This window comes from Barbus barbus (assembly GCF_936440315.1).
Source record: "Barbus barbus genome assembly, chromosome: 16".
In the NCBI taxonomy this organism is placed as follows: Eukaryota; Metazoa; Chordata; class Actinopteri; order Cypriniformes; family Cyprinidae; genus Barbus; species Barbus barbus.
In genome coordinates, this window is record NC_136744.1 from 10,103,436 (window position 1) to 10,128,284 (window position 24,849).

General features: G+C 38.6%; 1 protein-coding gene across 4 annotated transcripts in view; it reads right to left on the reverse strand.

Annotated features, from left to right (window-relative positions):
• LOC306882673 (E3 ubiquitin-protein ligase MARCHF8-like) overlaps positions 1–24,849 on the reverse strand; it is a 95,735-nt gene that overhangs the window by 16,127 nt on the left and 54,759 nt on the right. For 2 of the 4 annotated variants that reach the window (XM_079437485.1, XM_079437486.1), the window contains 3 exons: positions 12,724–12,774; positions 1,314–1,393; positions 178–999 (listed from right to left, as the gene is read on the reverse strand). In XM_079437485.1, coding sequence (XP_079293611.1) covers positions 178–999; positions 1,314–1,393; positions 12,724–12,774 — 953 coding nt within the window. The remainder of the gene's footprint in view (positions 1–177; positions 1,000–1,313; positions 1,394–12,723; positions 12,775–24,849) is intronic. The other 2 variants (XM_079437487.1, XM_079437488.1) reach the window with 1 other exon arrangement.

Here is a 24,849-nt window from a genome sequence, read left to right on the forward strand (position 1 = left end):
ACTAGAGGAACAGAAACTATCACAGCACTAGCAGGCCTCTAACAGGAAGGATAAACAGGGACTGGTAGGAAATGAACATCCAGGTGAGGGCTGTGGTGGGACTATGAGGATGAATCACTCTAGAGGTGGAACCCATGGGTAAGAGGAGCTGGGCAGGAGTGAGTAAGTCCCACCAACCTGCAGCAGTCCCCCGACAGGGAGTAGGGCGATAGCGGCCCGTTTTTCTCAGACAGCGGAGAGCAGCATTGATCCAGGTCACAGTCCTCCTCAAGGGAGCAAAGAGGAGCTCGCAAGCCCTCAGTCTTCAGCTTCCAGTGGGACGAGCCCTCCTCGAACACCTCATCATCTCCCATCTCCTCCATACAGCAGGACTCACTGACATCTAGCATGGCGGTGGATGACTTGCCGATGTGCAGCCTTGAAGAGTAGCTTCCCATCTCAGATACCTGCAGGCTTCCTGCGGTGGACGAATGGGTGAACGGGAAGATGAGGCGCAGGAAGTTGGAGCTTCTTTGAAGGTCTGAATGGGGAGGAGCAGGGGGAGCCAGGCAGTGCTCAGGCCTTGGGTTGGATATGTATTTATAGTTGTTGAGGAAGGACGGAGGCTGAGAAGCAAAAGGAGGAGGATAGTTGGCTCGACCATTGAGGGCTTTGATGTGGCCGTCTTGCATGAGTTGTTCCTTCTCCGCTCCCAGCTCCCCATCCGAACATGTGCGGTCTATAAAGTGAAGACCATTGCATAGGCTGTCCATCTTTTGTCCCACGTCATTCAGAGACTTTGAGAACTTCAGACTGCCTCTTTCTGGTTTCAAGTTGACTGATGGTTTGAGTAGGGAGAGCCATTCTGCGCCAAACAAGCTCCTATTTTTGGGTTTGTTGGGGGAGTCCAGGCAGAGCGTGGTCATGGTGACACCCTGAGATGCTGAGCTTTTACCATTAGAGTTCAACAGCACTACAGTGGCCTGTAAAGGCTTCTGGTCCTGAGCGAGGTCATTAGAACTGCATACGAGAGGAGAGGAGAGGGATGGGACAGAAAGAGAGGTACAGAAACAGAGATGGGAAGAGAGAAAACGGACATAAAGCGACATGCAACATGCATTAGAGAACAAATGGTGAAAGATTACAAACAGACAGGTGGGACAAACCAAGAGGAAGGTTTAGAAAACAAAATGCCAGAATCAAGATGGATGGCAGTACTGGCCCATTGATGTTTTGACAGTTCTGCCTCATTCTGGATCCATTACCCTCTTTCAGGACACAACCATAATGCAGGAGCACACTGAGGCTTCAGGGCTGAGGGAAGGCAAACCTACCTGCATATATCCTGGTTTGAGGGTGTCACTGAAGTCCTGGGAAAGCTGCAGGGTGCGTTCACAGAAGTCGGACTTCCAGCCTGTATGCAAAACAGAGACCAAAGCAGCAAATTAGAACCATTAACTAAAGAAGCATGTCCTGATGGAAATTCCAGTCATTGCAAAGCATCAAAATGTAATGTTACGTAAATGTAGCTTTTTGTTTTATAGTTCTGCATAAATGAAAATGCATCACAGCCACTTTACCTTTGTCACGACGCTCGGCACATACACACTATGGTTCAAAAGTTGAGAGTCCGTAAGACTCAAAGTAATAGTTTGATTTGGGGGAATTAAAAAAAAAAAAGGAATTACTACTTTTATTTAGCAAAGACACATTTAGTTGATCAAAGGTGACAGTAAAGACATTTATAATGCAAAGATTTCTATTTCAAATAAATGCTGTATAATGATCAAAGAATCCTAAAAAATGTATCATGGATTCTACAAAAATAATTTACTGAAGGATTATGTGACAAAAAAGACTGGAGTAATAATGCTGAAAATTAAGCTTTGCATCACAGGAATAAATTTTAAAATATATATAAAAAAGAAAAGTCATTTTAAATTGTAATTATATTTCACATTATTTCTGTTTTTACTCTTTTTTTGTAAAATAAATGCCTTGTTAAGTATGAGAAACTTTAAAAACATTATTTTATTTTTTTTTATCTTACAGACCCCAAATGTTTGAATGGTATATGAATTATGAAAACAGATGTCAAAAAGAAGACACATCATTGTAATGGAATATTTTAAAACTTTAATCTTAAATTTCTTGAAAAGAAGGGGAAGGGGGTTTACATTCAAGACAAATAAAAACTTTCGACAAAATTAATATCCTTGCCTAAAACTTATTTCTCTCTCTCTCTCTCTCTCTCTCTCTCACACACACACACACACACACACTAATATTACCTGGGCATTTGGATCAAAGCAGCATGGATCACATGCACAATGTCTGATTCCATCATTTATGTCCCAGACTAATTACCTATCGATTCTATCTGTAACAAACAGAGAATTTATAGCCCAGGGCTTGACAGGGATCAATACAGGATAGAGTGTCCGGAACTGCCATCTACAAAAACACACACACTAACACACAAGCTGACACGCACAGTCACACAAATTCACATCTTTGATGAATAATGTTCCAAGAAACTATTAGGAAATAGTGTTTTCAGGCATGAGAAATGTGGAAGTAATATTCCTTACATTGGAGTGAACGCCTTACATTAGCACCTCAATTCAGACTCAACCAAAATTTCATATGATTCACACTCATTTATACAGAAACTTTTCTGTTTATGTTATTTGGGAATTGAAGATGTGAACACTTTCAAACATTTAAATGGCACTTTCCACAAATGGGGTACAAAATAGGGCCTGGGAATTTCAGTCTAGCTGTCTATCTCAGGAGATCAAAATAAATATTATTTGAACATTTTTATTTTGTATTCATTATTTATACATTTCTTGCAACCCCATCACCAAATGATGATACTTGTGTTACTTCATATAAATGTTTTCATTCATACTATACACATTTACCTACTTATATCTTATAGTAATTAGAAAACCGTAATAGTAAAATAGTATATAGTAAAAAATCAAATAAAAAAATTGTGTAAAGTGGCAATTGTGTGTATGTCTGTGTTGTGCAGTCGAGTTGTGACGACAGTGTAAACGTGATTAACTGAGTCACTCCGGCTCCTTGCAGACCCAGCCAGCAAGATAAGGTGTATTTTCAAGCCTGACAGAGCGCATGTTTGTGAAGACGCCCTCTGAGATGTGATATACACACACAGCCATGTGCGAGTCAACAAAAAACACTCAAACCCTTGAAAAAAACCACATACAGACTACTGAAAATTGGACAGAGATGAGGCACAGAGACTTGCGCGTGTCGACACATGAGCAAAAACGCTAGTAATGGTTTATGCAACTTCCAGTCCTGTGGTTATGGAATTTGCCTCTAATACATTTCAATGTGTAAATTCAATCTACCTGTCAGTAAATTTGTGCACATAAAAAATAAAAATAAAACACACCTTGTTTGTGGAGGCCAGCAGTTCACCTCTCAGACACACTGTGGGAGTTATTTAGAGGTAATATTATGTGTAATATTATTTATTCTCCATTACGAACCTGGCAACAGTGGCGTGCACAGACCTCCGTAGGGGCAGGGGCAAAATGGCATTACGTGGGCACAATCATGGACCGGGTGAGGTGGGGGGGATGCTTGGGTGTATGGGTTTGGACCCCCTCGGCTAGGGGTGGGCGATATGGCAAAACTATAAAAAAATATTTTTTTAGAAATATCACGATTCACGATTTTAATCACGATTCTTTGTCGTGTTGGTTTTTCTATCTTGCAAGTTGTTTGAGCATTACAGCCAAACTAATTCCCCTATTATAAAGACAAAGCCTTTCAAGGTAACAAAATATAAAAAAGTATGGCGGATATTTAGGCCAAAGTGGGTGAAGATAAAAATCGTTGTCATTATTTTATCTTTGTTATTAAAAAATGAGAGCAAAGATACACATTACAAATACACATAATATACAAATAAACCATGTTTTAGATAGTTGTTGCTGATTTGCATAAAGTTGGACTGAACTTTGAGTTTCTAGACATGCCCACAGAGCGTCGCCAACAGTTGCTGTCACTCGACATGCAGAGTTGAATCAGAGCTAAATTGAACGGGCAGCAATTCAAGAAATCTCTAGCTTCTTTCCCACATAATTGAGATTTCAAATGTTTTTCAGTACAGGAAAAACATCAGAAGTGCATTCATGCAGTTTAGAGGGAATATTATTGGTTAATATGTGGTGCTGCTAACTACACAAGACTCAAATTAAACCGAGTCCCAACCTAAACTCACACTGTAGGTTGAGCCATTGTTAGTGTGTTGAACTGGCTGAGATGCACAAACAGAGCAATGTTTTGATAGCACCAGCCATGAACAATGTTTTACTTTTCAGAGGAATCAACCTACAAATCCCTTACTATAAATTTGTAAAACTCACCGCACATTAAGCAGAGATAGGAGAAAATACAGGACCATTCATAAATGTGTGTGTTTTTTATTCAGGAAAGATGCCTTAAAATGATCCAAAGTGACAGTAAAGACATTTACAATGTTACAAAAGATTTCTATTTCAAATAAATGCTGTTCTTTTGAACTTCTATTCAAAGAAAACATGTTTTCACAAAAATATTAAGCAGCACAACCGTTTGAAAAATTGATAAAGAAATGTTTCTTTAAAAGCAAATCAGCATATTAGAATGATTTCTGAAGGATCATGTGCCACTGGAGTAACGATTCTGAAAATTCAGCTTTGACATCACAGGAATAAATCACATTTTAAAATATATTAATAAATTGATTAGTTTAAATGGTAATAATATTTCACTATAATGCAATTTTTTTTACTGTATTTATGATCAAATTAATGCAGTCTTGCATGGTGAGGATGAGAGATATCTTAAAAAAAAAAACAATCCCAAACTTTTGAACAGTGGAGTATTTAAAAAAAAAAAGTAAAAATGAATCACCCTTAAGTCTTTCTGAAAGGACCATCACCTCAGACTCCCAAACCTCAATGTAAATGTTTGTTACTTCAGTTCTGTTTTCAGAGAACAGACAGGAGAAAGAATGAACATGTGGGATAAACAACAAGCGAGGAAGAGTAGGCCCTTGCCACCAAATCTACTCAGCAAGCCTTCATAAGCCCTTCCTGTCTTTTTCATTCTCTTCAAAGCTACTGTAAAGTCTGTGTGTGTGCTGTCCACCCCCGGAGGGCTAAATTGCTCCCAGTGACGGGTGTTATTCTGGGAGGCCGTCCTCTCTCCATGGCTCCATTCATCACACACACAGAGTACAGTGACCTTAGCATCTTGGGCCAAGATCAGAATCAGAATCAGAATCAGAAAGAGCTTTATTGCCAAGTGTGTTTGCACACACAAGGAATTTGTCTTGGTGTTATGAGCTTCCAGTACAGAAAGTACAAACATAGTGCAGACAACATATAATTAAGGTGATAAAGAACACTAATGAAGAGAATATACAATAATTAAGGATAACAATAGTAATAAAAATAAAAATATACAGAAAAGAGACATGACCATAGACAGAACTGTGAATGTGCATGTGTCCTATGTACAGATGAAGGTTTGATGAGTTATTTACAGATGTACAGTACCGGGGTGTGTTATGTGTTGTTCAGGTGGGATACGGCCTGGGGGAAAAAACTGTTCTTGTGTCTGGCTGTTCTGGTGCTCAGTGATCTGTAGCGCTGGCCAGAGGGCAACAGTACAAAGAGAGAGTGAGCTGGGTGTGAGGGGTCCAGAGTGACTTTCTTAGCCCCTTTCCTCACTCTGGAGGTGTAAAGTTCTTGGAGGCTGGGCAGAGGGGCACCGATAATTCTCTCAGCAGTCCTAACTGTCCGTTGTAGTCTTCTGATGTCTGTTTTGGTAGCTGAACCAAACCAAACAGTTATAGAAGAACATAGGACAGACTCGATGATTGCAGAGTAGAACTGTTTCAGCAGCTCCTGAGGCAGGTTGAACTTCCTTAGCTGGCGGAGGAAATACAGCCTCTGCTGGGCCTTTTTCGCAATAGAGTCAATGTGATTGTCCCACTTCAGGTCCTGGGAGATGGTGGTGCCCAGGAATCTGAATGACTCTACTGAAGTCACAGTGCTGTTCATGATGGTGAGTGGGGGGAGAGCAGGGGGGTTTCTCCTGAAGTCCACTATCATCTCCACAGTTTTGAGCGTGTTCAGCTCCAGGTTGTTAAGACTGCACCAGACAGCCAGCTGCTCAACCTCCTGTCTGTAAGCAGACTCGTCACCGTCCTTGATGAGGCCTATGACTGTAGTGTCGTCCGCAGTGGTGTAGTGGTGCCTGGAGAAGTGGGTATACTCTTAATTTATGCCCCCAGTTTTTTTTTTTAAGCAGCTCTGCAAAGGATGAACTACCTGTGTCAAAAACAGTGACATGTAAAATAGTCTTGCATATTCAGTTCACTCCAAAATGGGCCAGTAATATTTGCACTCTGTTACTTAACTACTTCTACTTGAGTAAGGATCATTATGAAAATAATATTATCCACAGAAGAGGTGCAGATTTTGCAATTAAAATAAATGCAGCAACTGACATTTTGTCAGAATCTCTAGTAAATTACATGCTATTTTGTTTAGTTGTCTGTTCAGAATTGTGGGAGAATTGTGATCCCTATTTGAAACAAACAAAAAATCATGATTCTCAATCATTTAAGAAGTTAGAAATATAATAACTTTTTTTGTCTAATTGACAGGTTTTATTATTGATTATTATTGCTTATTTATTATTACCACTTGCTTTTAATTGGCTGAGAAATCAAATACACTGCTGGACAATAACCAATAATTTAATATTTAGTTTTCCTAATGAGTTTTATGATTTGTTTAGCCTAATATATAACTTTTTGTTTTTATTTTTGTTTTTTTTTTATCACAAAATAAGGCAGAAGTTATATTTTATTGCCTAGTACTGTATCTATTGCCAAGTGTAATAAATGCTATCGATTAGCACTGCATTATTCAGAATCAGATGCTTTTTGTATTGGCAGCGGCTATTTGCACTAAGTGTAAATAGCGATAGATTCTATTTACACTGTTAAAATAGCAAGATTTTCTGCTATTTATACTGCTTATTGCAAATAGTGGCAATGATCTGCACCTCAGTATTGTAGTACATTATAAAACAGTACGCAATAATAACGTACTGAGTGTAAATGATGCCACCTTATTGGGACAATAAAGCCCTCCCTACACCTACCCTAACCCTATCCGATACTTTATTTTCAACTTTTTGATTATTTCCTTCATTTTTATTGAAAATAAATGCCTTTCTGGTGCGATATGAGATTTGAAAAGGGGAAAAAAATGTTTGGCAAAAGGCGGGCGCGAACTCGGGTCGATCGCGTCAAAAAGCATACGCCTAACCATCTACGCCACAGAAACTGATGTTGAAACTGAAACTGTTTTTATTCTTGACTAACTCAATCACACGTTAGTTGGCGGAGTTAGTGTAAATAGCCTTTGCCAACAAGATGGGCTATTTGCACTTAGTGTAAATAGACACTCCGTTTTTGATTACCTGTAGATGACTTGGAAAAACACACACAAACCATAATGTCGCAATCATGCGTTTACTGTCTTCACGTTTCTTTTTATTCAGTGAGGCTGTTTCAGGGATATCCGGCTTCGAGTATAAATGAAACATACACTGCATGAGTGTGTTTACGTCTCATTCCTGACCGCATCACTGTCTTTACTGGATGTTTTTTAGCGAATATTTGCGCATATTCACATGCGATTGGATTAGTTACTCATATGCTGGACTGTCGTGATTTGGCTAATGCAGGACACTACTGAATGGTGCGCATCAGAGGGGATTTAGAAGTGGGTATACGGAATGCCGACTGATAAAGAAGTGGGTATACGCCGTATACCTGCGTACACCCTCCACTACACCACTGGTCGTCCGCAAACTTCAGGAGCTTGACAGAGGGGTCCTTTGATGTGCAGTCATTCGTGTAGAGAGAGAAGAGCAGTGGGGAGAGAACGCAACCCTGAGGGGTGCCAGTGCTGATGGTGAGAGTCCTGGATGTGAGTTTGCCCAGCCTCACTAGCTGCTGCCTGTCTGTCAGGAAGCTGGTGATCCACTGACAGATGGAGGAGGGCACAGAGAGCTGTCTCAGTTTGTCTGAGAGAAGGTCAGGTATGATGGTATTGAAGGCCGAGCTGAAGTCCACAAATAAGATCCTTGCATAATTCCCAGGTTTGTCGAGGTGTTGCAGGATGTAATGCAGTCCCATATTGACAGCGTCATCCACAGACCTGTTTGCTCTATAGGCAAACTGAAGAGGATCCAGCAAGGGTCTAGTGATGTCCTTCAGGTAGGCCAGGACCAGTCTCTCAAGTGACTTCATGACCACAGACGTGAGTGCGACAGGTCTGTAGTCATTAAGTCCAGTGATTTTGGGCTTTTTGGCGACGGGAATGATGGCGGAGCGTTTGAAGCAGCAGGGAACTTCACACAGCTCCAGAGATCTGTTGAAGATTTGTGTAAAGATGGGGGCCAATTGGTCAGCACAGACTTTTAGACAGGCAGGTGAAATACCGTCTGGTCCTGAAGCTTTCCTAGATTTCTGTTTTCTGAAGACCCGGTTCACATCCTCTACACAGACTTTAAACGCAGGTAGAATGGTGGGGGAGGGAGTAAGGGGGGTTGCAGGGGGGGAAGGTGAATGTGTGAAGTGCAGATCAGAGCGGGTGTTGGGTGTCAGTCTGGCCTTTTCAAATCTGCAGTAGAACACATTGAGATCGTCAGCCAGTTGTTGATTCTCCACAGACTGTGGGGGTGGTGACTTGTACATGGTGATGTTCCTCAGACCAGTCCATACCGACGCCGGATCGTTGGCTGAAAGTTCTTTTTTCAACTTCTCTTTAGAGCATTACACGCTCTAAAACCTTCCCTTAGCCCCGACACAAGCACAAGTGCGCAAAAGGCCAGAAAACTGTGGTTAATACACAAACTAAATAGTTTTAAGTCCAACAAAAATAACAAACAGAATCAAAGTGTTCCAGAATCATGAGGGTTACTTTTGCTGGAAATGCACATAGTGATGAAGCCCATACCTTGAATGCACAAAATATTTAAAAAGACTTATCTAGGTCTAGAAGTAACACCTCTAAATTGGGAAACCTCACATATATACAGGTTTTTCTAGACAGTGAGGACAATGGTTCTTCAATGAAGAAATAAGTTAATGGGGGGTTATTAAAATAAGACAAAAAAAAACAACCGTTTAGTTTATTTTAATGTTCCCTTTTGTTTGGTTGAGAACCACTAGAGTAAAATGTAGTGAATTAATTACTGCGCTTATTGTGAATTAGTAACTTGCTAACATATTAGGGAAACTCTGGCAATAAAGGTCAATTCAGGGTCTGTAAATATGTATGAGGAAATAAATGATTACACATTGTAGGTTTTTCTTTAATAGTATTATTGCATAAGAGATAAAACCCCAGTGTGACAGTCAGTAAGAATGTTTGTTTCATAATGAGGTGGATTTGAGCGACATGAACTTTTGGATTGAGTCTAAAAGGCAATCAAAAGGAAATTAGGAAGAAGTTGCGAACAGAAACAGAATGATAAGCAGCACTAAATAAAAAAGCACTTAAACAAGCAAGGTTTTGTTTCCAGACTGTTCAACCTGAACCAATTTTCTGGAAGCATATAAACTCTGCAGCTAATTGTTTGTACATTATCATCTGCACAATTTGAGGCGTATGTCTACTGAATTATTATGGAAATGAATGCAGATGCTGCCATTTGAATGGTCTGTCAATCAAATGTGACACTTGATGTGATGAGGCAGAGGAGTTCAAAACAGATGTTCTCTAATGAACCAAAGACAGTCTACTCTCTTCAAAACCATACTTAAACTGAGTACACTTGATCTGCAAGCCACACAGCCCCATGTCTGCTACTGGTCAGACAAACAGAGAGTCCCGCCCAATGTTGCGTAACTGAACATGGACATAGATTTTCATTTACATTTATATATTTATTTATATATATAGTTAGCTATTCCTTTAAGGCTGCAGATATGAGCCCAACCAGGAGGATTCTGGGTAATAATAACACTGACATGGATCAGTTGAGTGTGTTGTTTTGTTTGATTGCTTAATGTAAGGCTAAAATGACAGAGCTGACAGGAACACCCCATGGACCTCTATTAGGACCCTTCGGGTTTCTCAGCAGTCAAAACCACGTCATGCAGCATGAGTGCGTGTCGGACACTGAACTGATAATAACTGTAATGAGACCTCTCATGTTTTTAATCCTGTCGGAGACAAATGAGCTCTGGAATGATGAGACATTTCTTTCCGCTGGGGATGAACACCGATCATGCTCTCTGGTGCATGCAAACAGTCAATTGAATATGCTACAATACATGAGGCTCTAAAAGTAAATGAATACAAACTGTTGACTCCTGAAACAGAAACACTAAATTATGAGAACAAAAGTTAAATTACTTTTAAATTCTAAAACTTTTAAATGATAAAAATTCTGTACAAAGTCCATCTAACCTCGTGTACACTTTAAAAAGTGGTCTAAGGTAAGCTTTGTTTGAACTCTGCCACTGTTTGCAGATCGTATTATGGTATCTAACATTTACAATGTGCAAAATAAGGACTCAAACTAGAACATGCATTCAAACCAAACAGCCTTAAAGTGCTCAAGGCTTGAATGTGAACCCAAAGTCCTCAGTAGCTGAATGTCTTGAGCTAAACCCGTGAAGTGTTTCTCAGAGCAGGTGACCCTGGCTTCCAGTAGTTCATGTAAAGAGTTTATCTCTTAAGAGGCTCAATGCTACGCAGAAGTGCAGCAAATCTCCATTAAGAGGAAGAGATCCATGTTAAAGTGAAAGTGCCTGACAGACCTGATCCCAACATGAGCTCACTAACATAGAGCTACGTGTATTTAAATAGTCAAATCAATATGAATGTTTGGTAGGAGTTATTTGAATCGGGTGAGAACAAATCTGTTTGCTTGGAATAGTCCAATAGTTAGCTGGAATCCAAGTCCAAAGTGGGTTTTATTTTATATCAAAAGAAATGGAACAACAAAAAGGAACACCATTTAATTAAGGCCAAAACATTACCATAAATACAGTAGCTAATGAAGCTTGATTACATTCATCAATGCATTTTAAAATGCGTCTAAATGCATTTCATTATGCAATGCAAGGCACATTCATTTATATAATGTATTATACAATACAGATTGTTCTAAAGCAACCTCACGATAATAAACAAGGAAATAAAAGTATTAATGTTGTAAGTTCTTCAATTATGAAACAAATACAATTTCAGCTGTAAAGCAGCTCTAAAAAGATCACTGCTCATTATTCAGCTTGATTTAGTTCAATGTTGATTCAATTGAGCAATGTTCATTAGTTATAAAACAAACTCAGTTAAATTATAAAGAAAATGCCATTATTCATCTCGGTTTAGTTCAATGTTAATTCAGTTTAGCAAAGATTTATAGAGAATTTAAAGAGAAGTTATAAAGTCAATTCAACTACACAGAGTCTCTACAGAAAATGTCATTATTAAGCACAAAAGAGTTCATTCTTGATTCAGTTTAGTTCAATAATAGTTTAAAGTTCATGGAAAAAAGCTTAATTCAGCTATAGGGAACCCTACAGAAGACAACAGTCCTTATTCAGCTCAAGTCAGTTCGGTTTCAGTTCAGATCAATCCAGTTCAATAACGAAGCTGATGCTTCAGAGATCAGCTATTTTCAATGATTCAACTCTAAAGTAGCTCTACAGAAGACAATTGTGATTATCCAGCTCAATAAGATTCAGAGCAGTCAAACTGATAATATTACTGAATTTGAAGTGTCTTTTAAACCTCAACTGTGCGAGCCAAGAATGGAACAATGTTAAACGCATTTTGAGGTGATTATATAAATCAAAGAAATAAGACCAAAAGGTGTACTGTGAAAACATACTCAACAGGAGAATATAAGCACAGACGCTTCTAGCTACCTAATGGTGCTTTTTTAAATTAACACAGCAAGTACACGCTTTATTCTTAACACTGCTGCAAGGGCTGCTGTAGTGCATTAGCATAGTCTTCTATTCAGACTAACTATGATCAAAAGGCAAAAAATTGGAGAATCTTGCTGAGTGAGTTGGAGTTGGTTAAACTGTCAACATGTTTATACTTGGCTACCTGAATAATAACACATCCAGTATTAGTGGCATAGGCATTTAAGGGTATTTCCATTTCCTATAGAGGTTTGTTACGACAACAGAAATCATTAAGTATATATAGTGGATGAGCACTTGTGGGCATTCATGTCTCAATTGCTTAATTGCATAGAATATGTTTCAAGCCAATGGCACATAGTGTTCATTAAATATCAGACAGAAACAGGTGTCCTTTAAATATGGAAAGGGGAATTCAAGATTGGATAATAAAGTACAAAGCTTCCTTGACCTGAAAAATAAATAACTAGAGTGAAATTCTACATAAGCTTAAAATGAGCCCTTGTGTTTATTTTTTTTTTATTGTCTGCTGTTCTTTTTTTCTTGCTTCTAAGTCAGACAAAATGTCCTTCCGATCTACTTTGCATCAGGCAAATAAATATATTTCAGTCTGAAAAGTCTTGCTTAGAAATCCTGACGGAATACACTCAAAGAGAATGAAAGAATTTGCAGACAGCAGGTGCAGACCCCCTAGAAAGCTAAGCCACTCGCTCGCTCTCAGTAGAAGAGGAAAAGGGAATGGATTGTCATACCTTTGAAATGTTGCTGGACCTGCTTGCAGAATGACCAAGCGGTTTCTCATTCTGTGGAAGAGAGAAAAGGGGAGAAAAAGCTTGAGAACAATGCTTACCATTCAGTTCAACAGAAACTAAAAGAACAGATACAAAGTCTTACGGAACTGACTGTTAAGTGTTTTAATAACACTGCAACTATGATCATTTTGAGAAAAATGTGGTTAATTCTTTTGAAAAGCAAGTCACAAAGTCAAAAAACAGTCATGATTTTCAGTCACTTTATTTTAAGGTCCAATTCTCGCCATTAACAAACCATTAACTATGACTTTTTCCTCAAACTGCTAACTTGCTGCTTAGTAATCGTTAGTACGGTAGTTGTTAAGTTTAGGTATTGGGTAGGATTAGGGATATAGAATATGGTCCTGCAGAATAAATGCTTTATAAGTACTAATAAATAGTCAATATTTTATCAATAGGCATGCTAATAATTAACTAATTAATACTCAGAATTAATCCCTATACTGATACCTTATGTTTTTCATGTAAAGTATCATATCTTATTTTTCCTTTTCCTGTTTCCTTTTTTTTGGTGACCAAATATGATTCAGTTGTGTTCTTTCCTGATAGGCTTTATGAGTGTCACCCAAACCTTACAACCTTTCATCATTTATAATGCAAAAAAAAAAATCAACGACACTTCAAAACAACCAGCAGCATTACATTTGGTACAAAAGAAAACTAGCACACGCTCGTTTAGCATTTCCAGTCCTGTGTGAATTATGAGGCAGAAACCGTACTAATATCAGTGCTTGGCAGAGAAAAGCTCTGCAACAAAGAGCCCTTTGGCACAATGTGCCATGATTAGCGAGTGGGTGAGTGTGTGAGCTCATTGTTTTTCCTCTGAACTGAACTGTAATGGTGAGGACCCAATAAGTGTGAGAGCATGTGCAGCAACAGAAGGACATACTCTTTATCTTTAATCATTCCTGTGCTTTTTACTCATGTCTCCAGCCCTGCGCTGTTACCATGGAGATGGCAATGGAAGGGACCGAGTGCTAAATCCCTGCTGGTTACTGTCTTTCTGTTATTAAGGAGAATTTCAGCCATACTACACATCAAAACAGTTCATCCAGTCATCTTTCCATATTACTGCACACACTCGAGGCGATGGCCAGTTTCAGTAGAGTAAAACGTCAAAAGAGTCACTCTGTACAGCACATGATTAGCTGGACATGTAAAATTAAGCAACATCATAAATGTCTAAAGATTTTAATGCAATTTTTATTGGGCAATTAAATTTTCTAAAGTCTCGTGAAATTAGTTTCATGATCCTTCCTTGTCAGACCTGCTGTTTTCTGAATTGATTTTTTTATAAATTTTTTGTATTCATGAGACAAGTTTCATTTTTTCCATGAATCTGTATGAATTATTCAAAGTTCTGATCAAAAGATGTCCATGACATTTTTCATATGATAAAATGCTTTAGTAAAAATACATTGGGCTCCAAAAGACCACACAGAAATCTGGACATCATCACAAATGAAGGATATCATTTTGTTAAATCTGGAAATAAAAGTTTTCTGATTTTAACAATTCAACACGTTTTATGTAATGGTATTTATTTTTTTCGTTTTGTTTGCACTACACAATTTTTAGTGTAGCTACTTGGTAACAATGGCTAAGGTTAAATAATAACATTCATATTAATTTTAACATTATACACAATCATTTTACAAAAAATAAAAACAACATTTGTATAAAATCATTCAAACTCATTTTTGGTAAAAATAAAAATACATTTCAAGGAGAAACTTTACATCAGTTTCTGTACTTTTTTTACATTCAAGAAAGACATAACTAAGTGTTACAGTTCATCATGGAGACATCATCTTATCTCTCTTACTGCAGGCTGCATGTGTTTGTCTCTTAACGCTCACTGTGACATCACGTTGTCAAATCTCACACTAGGCGACCTGGTTTTGCCCACAGTACACCACTCTTAAAACATGCTCTAGAATCCGACTGTTGTTCATATACACACCAGGCATTTTAAAAGTAAGATGGTTTAAAGGAAAAAGCCATTTCAAAATGTCCATCAGAAATTATTACAGTAAATGGTATAGGTTTTCATATGTCATACACAAGAAAAACATCTGAAGAACATATAACCTCACTCTACATATACAGCTGATGAGAAATGACTCCATGTGAAGGTAATTTTAAAATAGTTTGACATCAGTGATGATTGATCATTTGGGAGCTAATGATGCTTTATGTCACTGACGTCAAACCTGATGAGTTGCATCTAACAACAACATATTTGATTTGAGATCCTTCAGAAATTCACCTTGTGTGCTCTACTGGAAAAACAAAGTTATATGGGTTTGTAATGACATGAAGGGCAGTAAATTACACTTTTTTTTTTTTGGGTGAACTATTGATCGATTGTTTTTATTGCAGTGACAACACAATTTGCCTTGCATGGATGATTTGTAGCACTGGAAAGGGTGGAAATAAGAAACGTTGAGATAAAGTCAGTATCAGTTGTTCAGACAAAACACAGGCTGTTTTCCGGCCCCACTGGAAACAGACAAGAGCTCTACAACTACACTCTAGAGGAACACACTCCGAACACTTTGACTACCAGACATAAGTTGTCTTCTGTATGTGTAGCAAAATTGATGACAAATCATGTTAACAGGATACCTTGTTTTTCTAAATAACAAAAATATTGAAGGACAGAATCCTATAAAAATAAACTAACAATTGGCAGAATGTGTCATACAGTAAGACCCCAGTGTCCATAGATAAAGCAAATCTCCATATTAAAATGATTTAAAAATCATTAAAAAGTATTCATGAAAAATAGTAGCCCAACACATTCAGAAATGAAATACAATCAATAAATTTTTAAATATCTTATTTCATTCCAACTAACTACTGTAAAGTTTAAGAGGTAAGATATTTTCGATACGATTTTTTTAAATTATTTAAAATAACAGTTAAATATGAAATATCACATTTTTATATAATTTAAAATTTTATTTATTCCTGTGATGCAAAGTTCAATTTTCAGCATCATTACGCCAGTCTTCAGTGTCATATAATGGTCAACATCATGCTTGGCACGGTCCGTTCCTTATTATTCAACCAATTAGTTCGTTCTGCTTTTGTTGTTTCACTGTACACAACAGAACATGGCAGCACAATTAAAAAAAATTTTTTTCTTCAACTTTGTTGAACTGGCAAAAGGTCACCTCATAGTGTTTGTAGCTCAATATTTACAAGTACTTCAGGTGTGCGTCTGTGTAAACGGCAACAGCAGAAATGAAGTGCTAATGCTTTGTTGTTATGGATCTGCAGGCTTCATCAAGTGTGTGGGCAGATCCAGAATAATGAACCAGACTCCAAGGTTGCCATGAGTGCATGGATAATATAATGAGATGACAAACGCGTGCCTGGCGCTTGAATGTAATCTGACAGGGACGATTAGAGGAGAAAACAGCACAGTGAAGTTTGAGGTATATACAAATCACTCAGTGTGGTCAAATAATGTGCCCCCCCTCTATCTCAATGAGAGCATGTTAACATAAACCTCTGATAACACTGTCAAGCTTTTAAAAAAAGAACATGGCAGCTGTCTTTGTGGCTTCTGTCTGCTCCGATCACGCTGTGAGCTTCCTGAATAAATGATTCCCGTTTCTGCTTTTTGGAATCTTCCTATTCCATTTAGTCTCACGGTTGTATCACATGAGCTATAGAAACCTGGCATTCACCGTCTCTTCCCCACGCCAAAGACTTTTTCATCCTTTACCTGGGAATGCGGGTTACTTCTGTCTAGTTGATATAACCAAGCATTTACTTTAGAACTCTCTCTGCCATATTTGACACTTCTCATATTCTTGTTTAGCAAGACTTTTGACAAATTCTGGTCCACTTTGCAGTTTAATCTTGCAGTGAACTGTCCACTGCAAGAGACAGACTCGACTGGCCTACATGTAAAGCAATAAACCACAATACTTGAGAATAGGGCAGGAGAAACTGAAACGGGACAGAACAATGCAGAATATATAGGTGTGATCAATGATTTATTTTTTATTTGCTAATAAATGTCTCAAACTAAAAATTCTTGAAAGCTCAAATGGAAATTGATATATCTAGAGAATAGTTCAGCTCAGTTCATTGTAAGTTTAGGAACATGTACACAAAAAAAAGTGTAAATTTTTTTATTACAGTTTTCTTGAGAATGGTTAGAAATCACAATATTAATAAATCTTTTATTTTATTCACCATTTTGTTTTGCTTTTAGTACAACTTAGGACCATTTCTCGGGTTAGCCAATTATGTAAAAAATTAAAATTCCACTCACATGTGTTTTTTGTTTGTTTGCTTTCATGAAAATGCATCACTTCTGGGCCATCAGGGTTATTATTGTTAACTAAATCTAAAACCATTAACAAATTCTTACTTTCAAAAAACAAAAAAAACAAAAAACTGTTTCAGTTTGCCAAGGCAGTACTTTTCATTTTCTTTTCTTTTAATTTTTATGCACTAAAATTGTTTAAAAATAAAAAATAAAAACTATACTGACCTTAAAACAAAATTCAAACTTTAAAATTAAAATGAAAACAGGCAATACAAAATAAAAAGCAATTCAAAATATTAATAAAAACTATACTGTATAGTATAGTTATATACTAAATTTTCATTTCAATGATACTAAAATCACTTGGCATCAACAAATGTGAACACCCCTATCGCAGCCAATACACTGGAATAGAGGTGACTTCAGGCCGCTCTTGCCGTTTTTGAGTGAAGTCAGCATCAGATGGTCCGTGAACGGTCTGTGGGCGTACTGTTTGAGGCTACACTGCTCATCATGTTCCTAAACCTATTTACTTTGGAAACTTTCCTGAATCTGAGATATCACTATGTCCAAACTAGACAAGATTCCAGCAACAAGTAATCTTCTGTCGACACCGAACACAAATCAGCCTCCTGACGTCACACAATCAAAGCCAATCAGAAGCTGTTTCATAAGGAGCAGGGCAGGGCTATCCAGAATAACGCTGCAGATGTAGAAACCAAGAATGTCAACAAAAACTCGTATCTTATTGTGTCATGCATGGTTAGGTGGAAATAAAACTCAGATGTGCAAAACATTTAACTCAGCATTGTGGCAACACGATTTGCACACTTTGTTGAGAGTATCCGGTATCTGGGCCGGCTCTGAGGAGAAGGCGAGTCCATGACTGGCACATGGAAAAGATTGAATTATCCTACTGGGTGAGCAGAGGTTGTTATCAGTGCTGAGTGAGAGGAGACCTGTGACAGATGGCCATCTACACCGCCTCAGCTGACTGTTCTCTTCCTCCATCTCCCAGATTCCCCATCTCCATGTCTCATTGCCTCAACAGACAGCTCAACGCAACGACGGCAGTCAGGAGGAACAGATAGCAAATGAGATCACCGCTACAACCTCACCATCACTGTCTTTCTATTTTCATCTCGCACGCTCTCACTTTTTCTCCCTCTTCACTTCCTGTCAGTTAATGTTTGACTGGCCTTAATGACACAATGCAATTCTCAGGACAAGAACTGGCTTCCCATAAGCAAAATGAGAAAAGGCACTGTTCCTCAAAGCATTACGGTCAAAGGATGCGATCATGGTTCAGCTATGGAGTTTACAGAGCAAAAATAAACAGCCTCTGTAGTAGCGCCACAAATTAAACGGCACTTAAAAATCACTTCAGTTTAGGGGCCAATTCTCACTATTAACTAGTTGCTTGTTAGCATGCATATTACTTGCATATTGGCTGTTTGTTAGTACATACGAAACACTTTATTTTAGGGTCTCTTAATTTATTTTCAAATGTAAATGAATATTTACATTTGAGTTTCAATTAATGATCATCCCTACTGTATAAATTCCGGGTATCGCTTGTTCTTTGAAACCACAATAATGAAGAAGACTGCTGACTTGGCAATGGTCCAGAAGACGAACATTGATGCCCTCCACAAAGAGGGTAAGTCACAGAGGGTCATTACTGAAAGGTGTGGCTGTTTACAGAGTGCTGTATCAAAGCATATTAAATGCAAAGTTGACTGGAAGGAAGAAATTGGGTAGGAAAAGGTGCACAAGCAACAGGGATGACTGCAAGCTTGAGAATACTGTCAAGCAAAGCTGATTCAAACACTTGGGAGAGCTTCACAAGGAGTGGACTGAAGCTGGAGTCAGTGCATCAAGAGTCACCACGCTCAGACATCTTCAGGAAAGGGGCTACCCAAGCCACTTCTGAACCAGAGACAACGTCAGAAGTGTCTTACCTGGGCTGTGGAGAAAAAGAACTGGACTGTTGCTCAGTGGTCCCAAGTGCTCTTTTCAGATGAAAGTAAATTTTGCATTTCATTTGGAAATCAAGGTCCCAGAGTCTGGAGGAAGAGTGGAGAGGCACAGAATCCATGTTGCTTGAAGTCCAGTGTGAAGTTTCCACAGTCAGTGATGATTTGGGCTGCTGTATCATCTGCTGGTGTTGGTCCACTGTGTTTTCTGAAGTCCACAGTCAACGCAGCCATCTACCAGGAAATTTTAGAGCACTTCATGCTTCCTTCTGCTGACAAGCTTTATGGAGATGCTGATTTCATTTTCCAGCAGGACTTGGCACCTGCCCACACTGCCAAAGGTACCAAAAGCTGGTTCAATGACCATGGTGTCACTGTGCTTGATTGGCCAGCAAACTAGCCTGACCTGAACCCCATAGAGAATCTATGGGGTATTGTCAAGAGGAAGATGAGAGACACCAGACCCAACAATGCAGATGACCTGAAGGCCGCTGTCAAAGCAACCTGGGCTTCCATACCACCTCAGCAGTGCCACAAACTGATCACCTCCATGCCACGCCGAATTGAGGCAGTAATTAAAGCAAAAGGAGCCTCTACCAAGTATTGAGTACATATACAGTAAATGATCATACTTTCCAGAAGGCCAACAATTTAACTAAAAAAAAAACTTATTGGTCTTAAGTATTCTAATTTGTTGAGAGTGAATTGGTGGGTTTTTGTTAAATGTGAGCCTAAATCATCACAATTAAAAGAACCAAAGACTTAAACTACTTCAGTCTGTGTGCATTGAATTTATTTAATACACAAGTTTCACAATTTGAGTTGAATTACTGAAATAAATGAACTTTTCCACGACATTCTAATTTATTGAGATGCACCTGTACACTTTCCCATCTTGCTGTATTTTGAAAACGCAATAGTTTGCAGGGCATAAATGCTCATTGTTGATGTGACAGATGTTTTGTGTCTGCCCAAGGCTAAAAGCGTCATGGCTGTTAATGCATTCAAGGTAACTACTTGCTTCTTAAATGCAAAAAAAAAAAAAATGCATTTACAGAATTAATCTGCGCTGAGATTATTGGCTCTTATTATTGGGAGTTATATGAGTGTCTGGCTGTATAAACAGAGGGAGAGAAGCAAATTAAAAGAAGACAGTGAAAAGGAAGCAGCAGAATTAAATCAACAGAACAAACATCACGATCTGAAGGAAGGGTGAAATGCAGTCTTAATATTGGGCTGATGAAATTGCGCCTTTCACATTTACTTAGATATTTCCTTTCAGAAGACAATAATCAAGCGACCCACACATCATATTTCATATCACTGCTTCCTGCAAGACAGCAACATCCTCCAGCACAACAAAATTAAGCCATGCACAGTAAACCGATACAAGAAAGATAGATGTTCTGATCATGAAGGCAACAATGAGTCCAGATAGAGGGACAGCGAGCAAAACAGCATTAAAGACCATGAAATAGTTTAACACAATTTTCTTTTCTGTGTTGTCGTAAATCCCACTGAAACAAGAAGTTGAAATAGGACATTTAGGCTTATATAGCCTTCAGTGTACATCACAGCACAGCCATAACCACCATAAATATGATATTATAATTAGACATGGCCAAAATATTACTTCATTACGTAGTGCTCTGTTCATTGTTAGGATGCTAGTTTAAAGAGTTCACTCAAAAATGAAAATTGTGTCATTAATTGCTCACCCTCATGTCGTTAAAAACACAAATGTTTTGGGATGTTTTGGAACACAAATTAAGATATTTCTGATGAAATCCAAGAGCTTTCTGACCCTACATAGTCAGCAAGGGAACTACCACATTCAGTGCCCAGAAAGGTAGTAAAGATATCATTAAAATGGTCCATGTGACATCATTGGTTCAAACGATATTTAATGAAGCTGTAAGAATAAACAAATACAACGACTTAATTCAACAATTTCTTCTACGTCGTGGTACTTGAAGACTGACACAGAAGACAAGAAATAGTTGAATAAAGTCGTCATTTCTGTTTATTCTCGTAGCTTCATAAAATTGTGTTGAGCCACTGATTTCACATGGACTATTTTATCGATGTCCTGACTACCTTTCTGGGCCTTGAACGTGTCAGTTCTGTTGCTGTCTATTAGGGCTGTAACGATACGCGATATGAAACCGAAAATCGCGACACTCAGATCCACGATCCTGTGTCGCGGTGTGATAAGGGAGAATCCCGTGACTACCTTTCCAATCATGTGACGCCTGCCTGCAAAAGTTGAGCTAGTTGAAGAACGTGAGGAAACATGGCAACCAACCCAGAGATTGCGGACCCTCCCTCCTCATTTAAGTCAGCAGTATGGCAACATTTCGACTACCCGGTGGAGATAAAGGATGGCAATCGTGTAGTCGACAAGACCCACACAATTTGCCGAAAGTGCTTTAAGAAGCTTCCCCAAGTGACAGGCAACACAACCAACATGCAGATGCATATCCTACGACACCATCCAGAAATCAATTTAGCTGCAGCACAGAAAACAACCCAGCAGCAGCCTACACTACCTAGTTTATTCCAAGCAAAGTTTCCAGCGAATTCAGATCGAGCACAGAAAATTACAAATGCAATTTTTATGGCACTGGATATGCGACCATTTTCAGTTGTCGAAAACGAGAGGTTCAAGTATTTACTCAGTGTGCTCGAGCCCCGTTATCTATTACCAAGCCGGGCGCATTTCTTGCAAAATGTGCTACCAAAACTTCAAGAGAAAACGAAAGCTAAAGTGGAAGAAGGGTTGAGTACTGCTGGATCCATCGCAATCACCACAGATGATGTACGTCCCGTGCCACAGACCGCTACATGACCATAACCGCACACTATATTACGGGCAATTGGCAAATAGCAAACCACGTCCTCCAAACACGCCCGGTGTATGAGAGCCATACAAGCGACCATTTATCGGGAATACTTAAAGAGGCTGTGATAGATTGGAAGATCAGCAGATCAAACGTCCCCGTGACAACAGACAACGCCAGAAACATTGCCAGTGCTGTCGAAGCGGCCGGATTTTCACCGCATATACGATGCTTTGCTCACACTGTTAATCTGGCTGCGCAGAGAGGGATGGGCGTTCACCAGATGTCCCGACTCCTCGGCAGAGTGAGGAAAGTTGTCACGTTTTTTCACCGCAGCACAACAGCTGCAGCTGTGTTGAAGGAGAAACAGGTGATGCTACAGCTGCCCTTACACAAGCTGGTCCAGGATGTGGCTACTAGGTGGAACTCTAGCCACGACATGCTCGAGCGCTACCTTGAGCAGCAGGCTGCTGTTTTCTCGGCATTAACAGACAAGAGTGTCAAGAAGAACATTAAAGACATCGTCACTCTGTCTGATGATGATGTGAAACTAGCTGAGGACGTGGTCCAGGTTCTTAAACCTTTGAAAACTGTGACAACCCTCATGAGCACTGAGCAGATTCCAACTATTTCAATGATCTTGCCATTGAAACACAGAATCCTGGCCTCCATGAAGCACAGTGGCTCTGACTCAACAGTAGTGAAAGACATCAAAGCTGCTATTGCACATGACTTCGAGGACAGATACCCTGATACGGATAGGGCACTAATTCAGTTTCTTCATATGAGCACTGCACTTGACCCCCGTTTCAAATCTCTACCTTTCCTTGATGAGACCACCCATGACACAATCTTCAAGAGTCTGACTGAGAGAATTGTGGACGATTGTTCACAGACTGTTCAGGTATTTGATTGTTTTAATATTAATATAATTAAATAAATTTAATTTAAATATTAAATTATAAAATATAATTTAAAAGTATAAAAACTTTATTAAATAAAGTGCTGTGTAAATCAGTTAGGCCTATTTATTTAAAGTCAGTATTTAAATATAGTCAGATAATAATAATGCTTAACTTTATTAAATTAGCTTCATTCATCCTGGATTTCATATTCTCCATTGTAGGCTATGAAACATTATGCTGCAATTATGTTATGGATTTGGTCTTACAGGCCCAAACTTCCAGGGATGAGACAGAGGAGCAATCAGAGATAGCCTCCAGCAGCAGTGACTGTCCTCCTCCAGCCAAAAGAGCACCAATGGCTGAACTGTTTGGGGACATCTTTCCAATTGAACAGGCATCATCATCATCCAAGTCTTTGTCTGAAGTGGTGGATGAGGAGGTGCAGCATTACAGAGCAGTGCAGAGCCTCTCAGTGGACTCAAATCCACTTGTGTGGTGGAAGGACAACCAGAACCAGTTCCCCCATTTAGCCAAGTTGGCTAAAAGTTACCTTGGAATCCCAGCCACATCTGTCCCCAGTGAGAGAGTGTTTTCTACCGCAGGTGACATTGTCACAGCACAGAGAGCAAGCCTCTCACCAGACAATGTTGACATGATGGTGTTTCTGAAGAAGAATTTTCAACTCCCTTAAAAATCAACTCCACAACGAGTTTGGTTTTCTTAAGAGAAATAAGTTGTTTATTTGTTTAATGTTTACTTACTTGATTTGTGGTTTGCAGCACAGGCAGTAAGCCTCAGTTACCTCAGTGTGAAACAGTAGCCATTTAATTTACTTTGTAAATGTAAGAGAACTTGATTGAAGAAGAATTTTCAACTCCACAATGGAGTTTAGTTCCGTTTGTTTTTCAACAGTATTTTGTTACAAAGAAAACAGAAGTGTTATAGCTTTGGCTATTTATTTAGTTTATATATGGCTATTTATATTGTTAATAATTTGCATAATTAATCTTGTTCTTTGGTGTTCAGTTTATAAAGATTTTTCAAATGTTATTTAATAAAAAATATTGTTTTCAAAATCTTTCTTTTTTTTTTTTTCTCCCACCCCCACGAAAATAAATCGTGATACGAACCGAATCGTGGGTCAAAAATCGTGAAACGAACCGAATCGTGGGTTTGGTGTATCGTTACAGCCCTACTGTCTATGCAGGATCAGAAAGCTATAATTTGTATACAGCACAACACTTCCGTTTTCATGGTGACAGTGTGCGAAGTAGTACAATAAGTAGCTAAACATTAAATATCTGACAACGGTTTTATCACAGCAATATTAAACAATCAGCAGTAATAACCACTCATGCAAACTATTCAACTTTTTGTATAATTACATGAAGGTAAAATGAGTCATGGACATTTTTTATGATGTGTATCGTCTACAAGTTTATTTTGTCAACATTTATGAGAATACCCACATAAAAATAGCTTTAAAGCTAAATGAGATGGACTAAAACCCACAAAACTCTAAATTTGTTTTCATGAGGCAGCAGGAACAGTCCAGTTTAGAGACAGCAAACCCACAGGCCTCCACTTGTTAACCCTCAGCACAAACAAAGACCCTCACAGCTCCATGTTAGAAACTTTGCATAACATGTACTATACTGTTTCTAGGAAACATCTAGCAACACTGCAGAAAGACTCAGTCAAGGTTGTGTAGTGCACTGGGTTTCATCATTTTAATTCAGAATACGCAGTGCACATCGAAACAGTTTTGTTTATCCAACAGATCAGAGTGATTGCACAAATAGCAGTAGTGAGAGTCAAACAAGCTTTAACAAGAAATTTTCAAATCCTGTCATGTCACGCGCAACCGAAGCATGCTGGGATCATCCATTTCTGCATTGAATTTCATGCAATATTTAACTTGACATCAACAAGTGATTAGCTTAGCGATTCTGTGTATTGCTCCCCATTCAAACGTATAATTTACACTAATCAAAAGCTTTGAATCGCACACACACTACACAGTACAATCTATGCTCTCTGAAACGGCACACATGTAA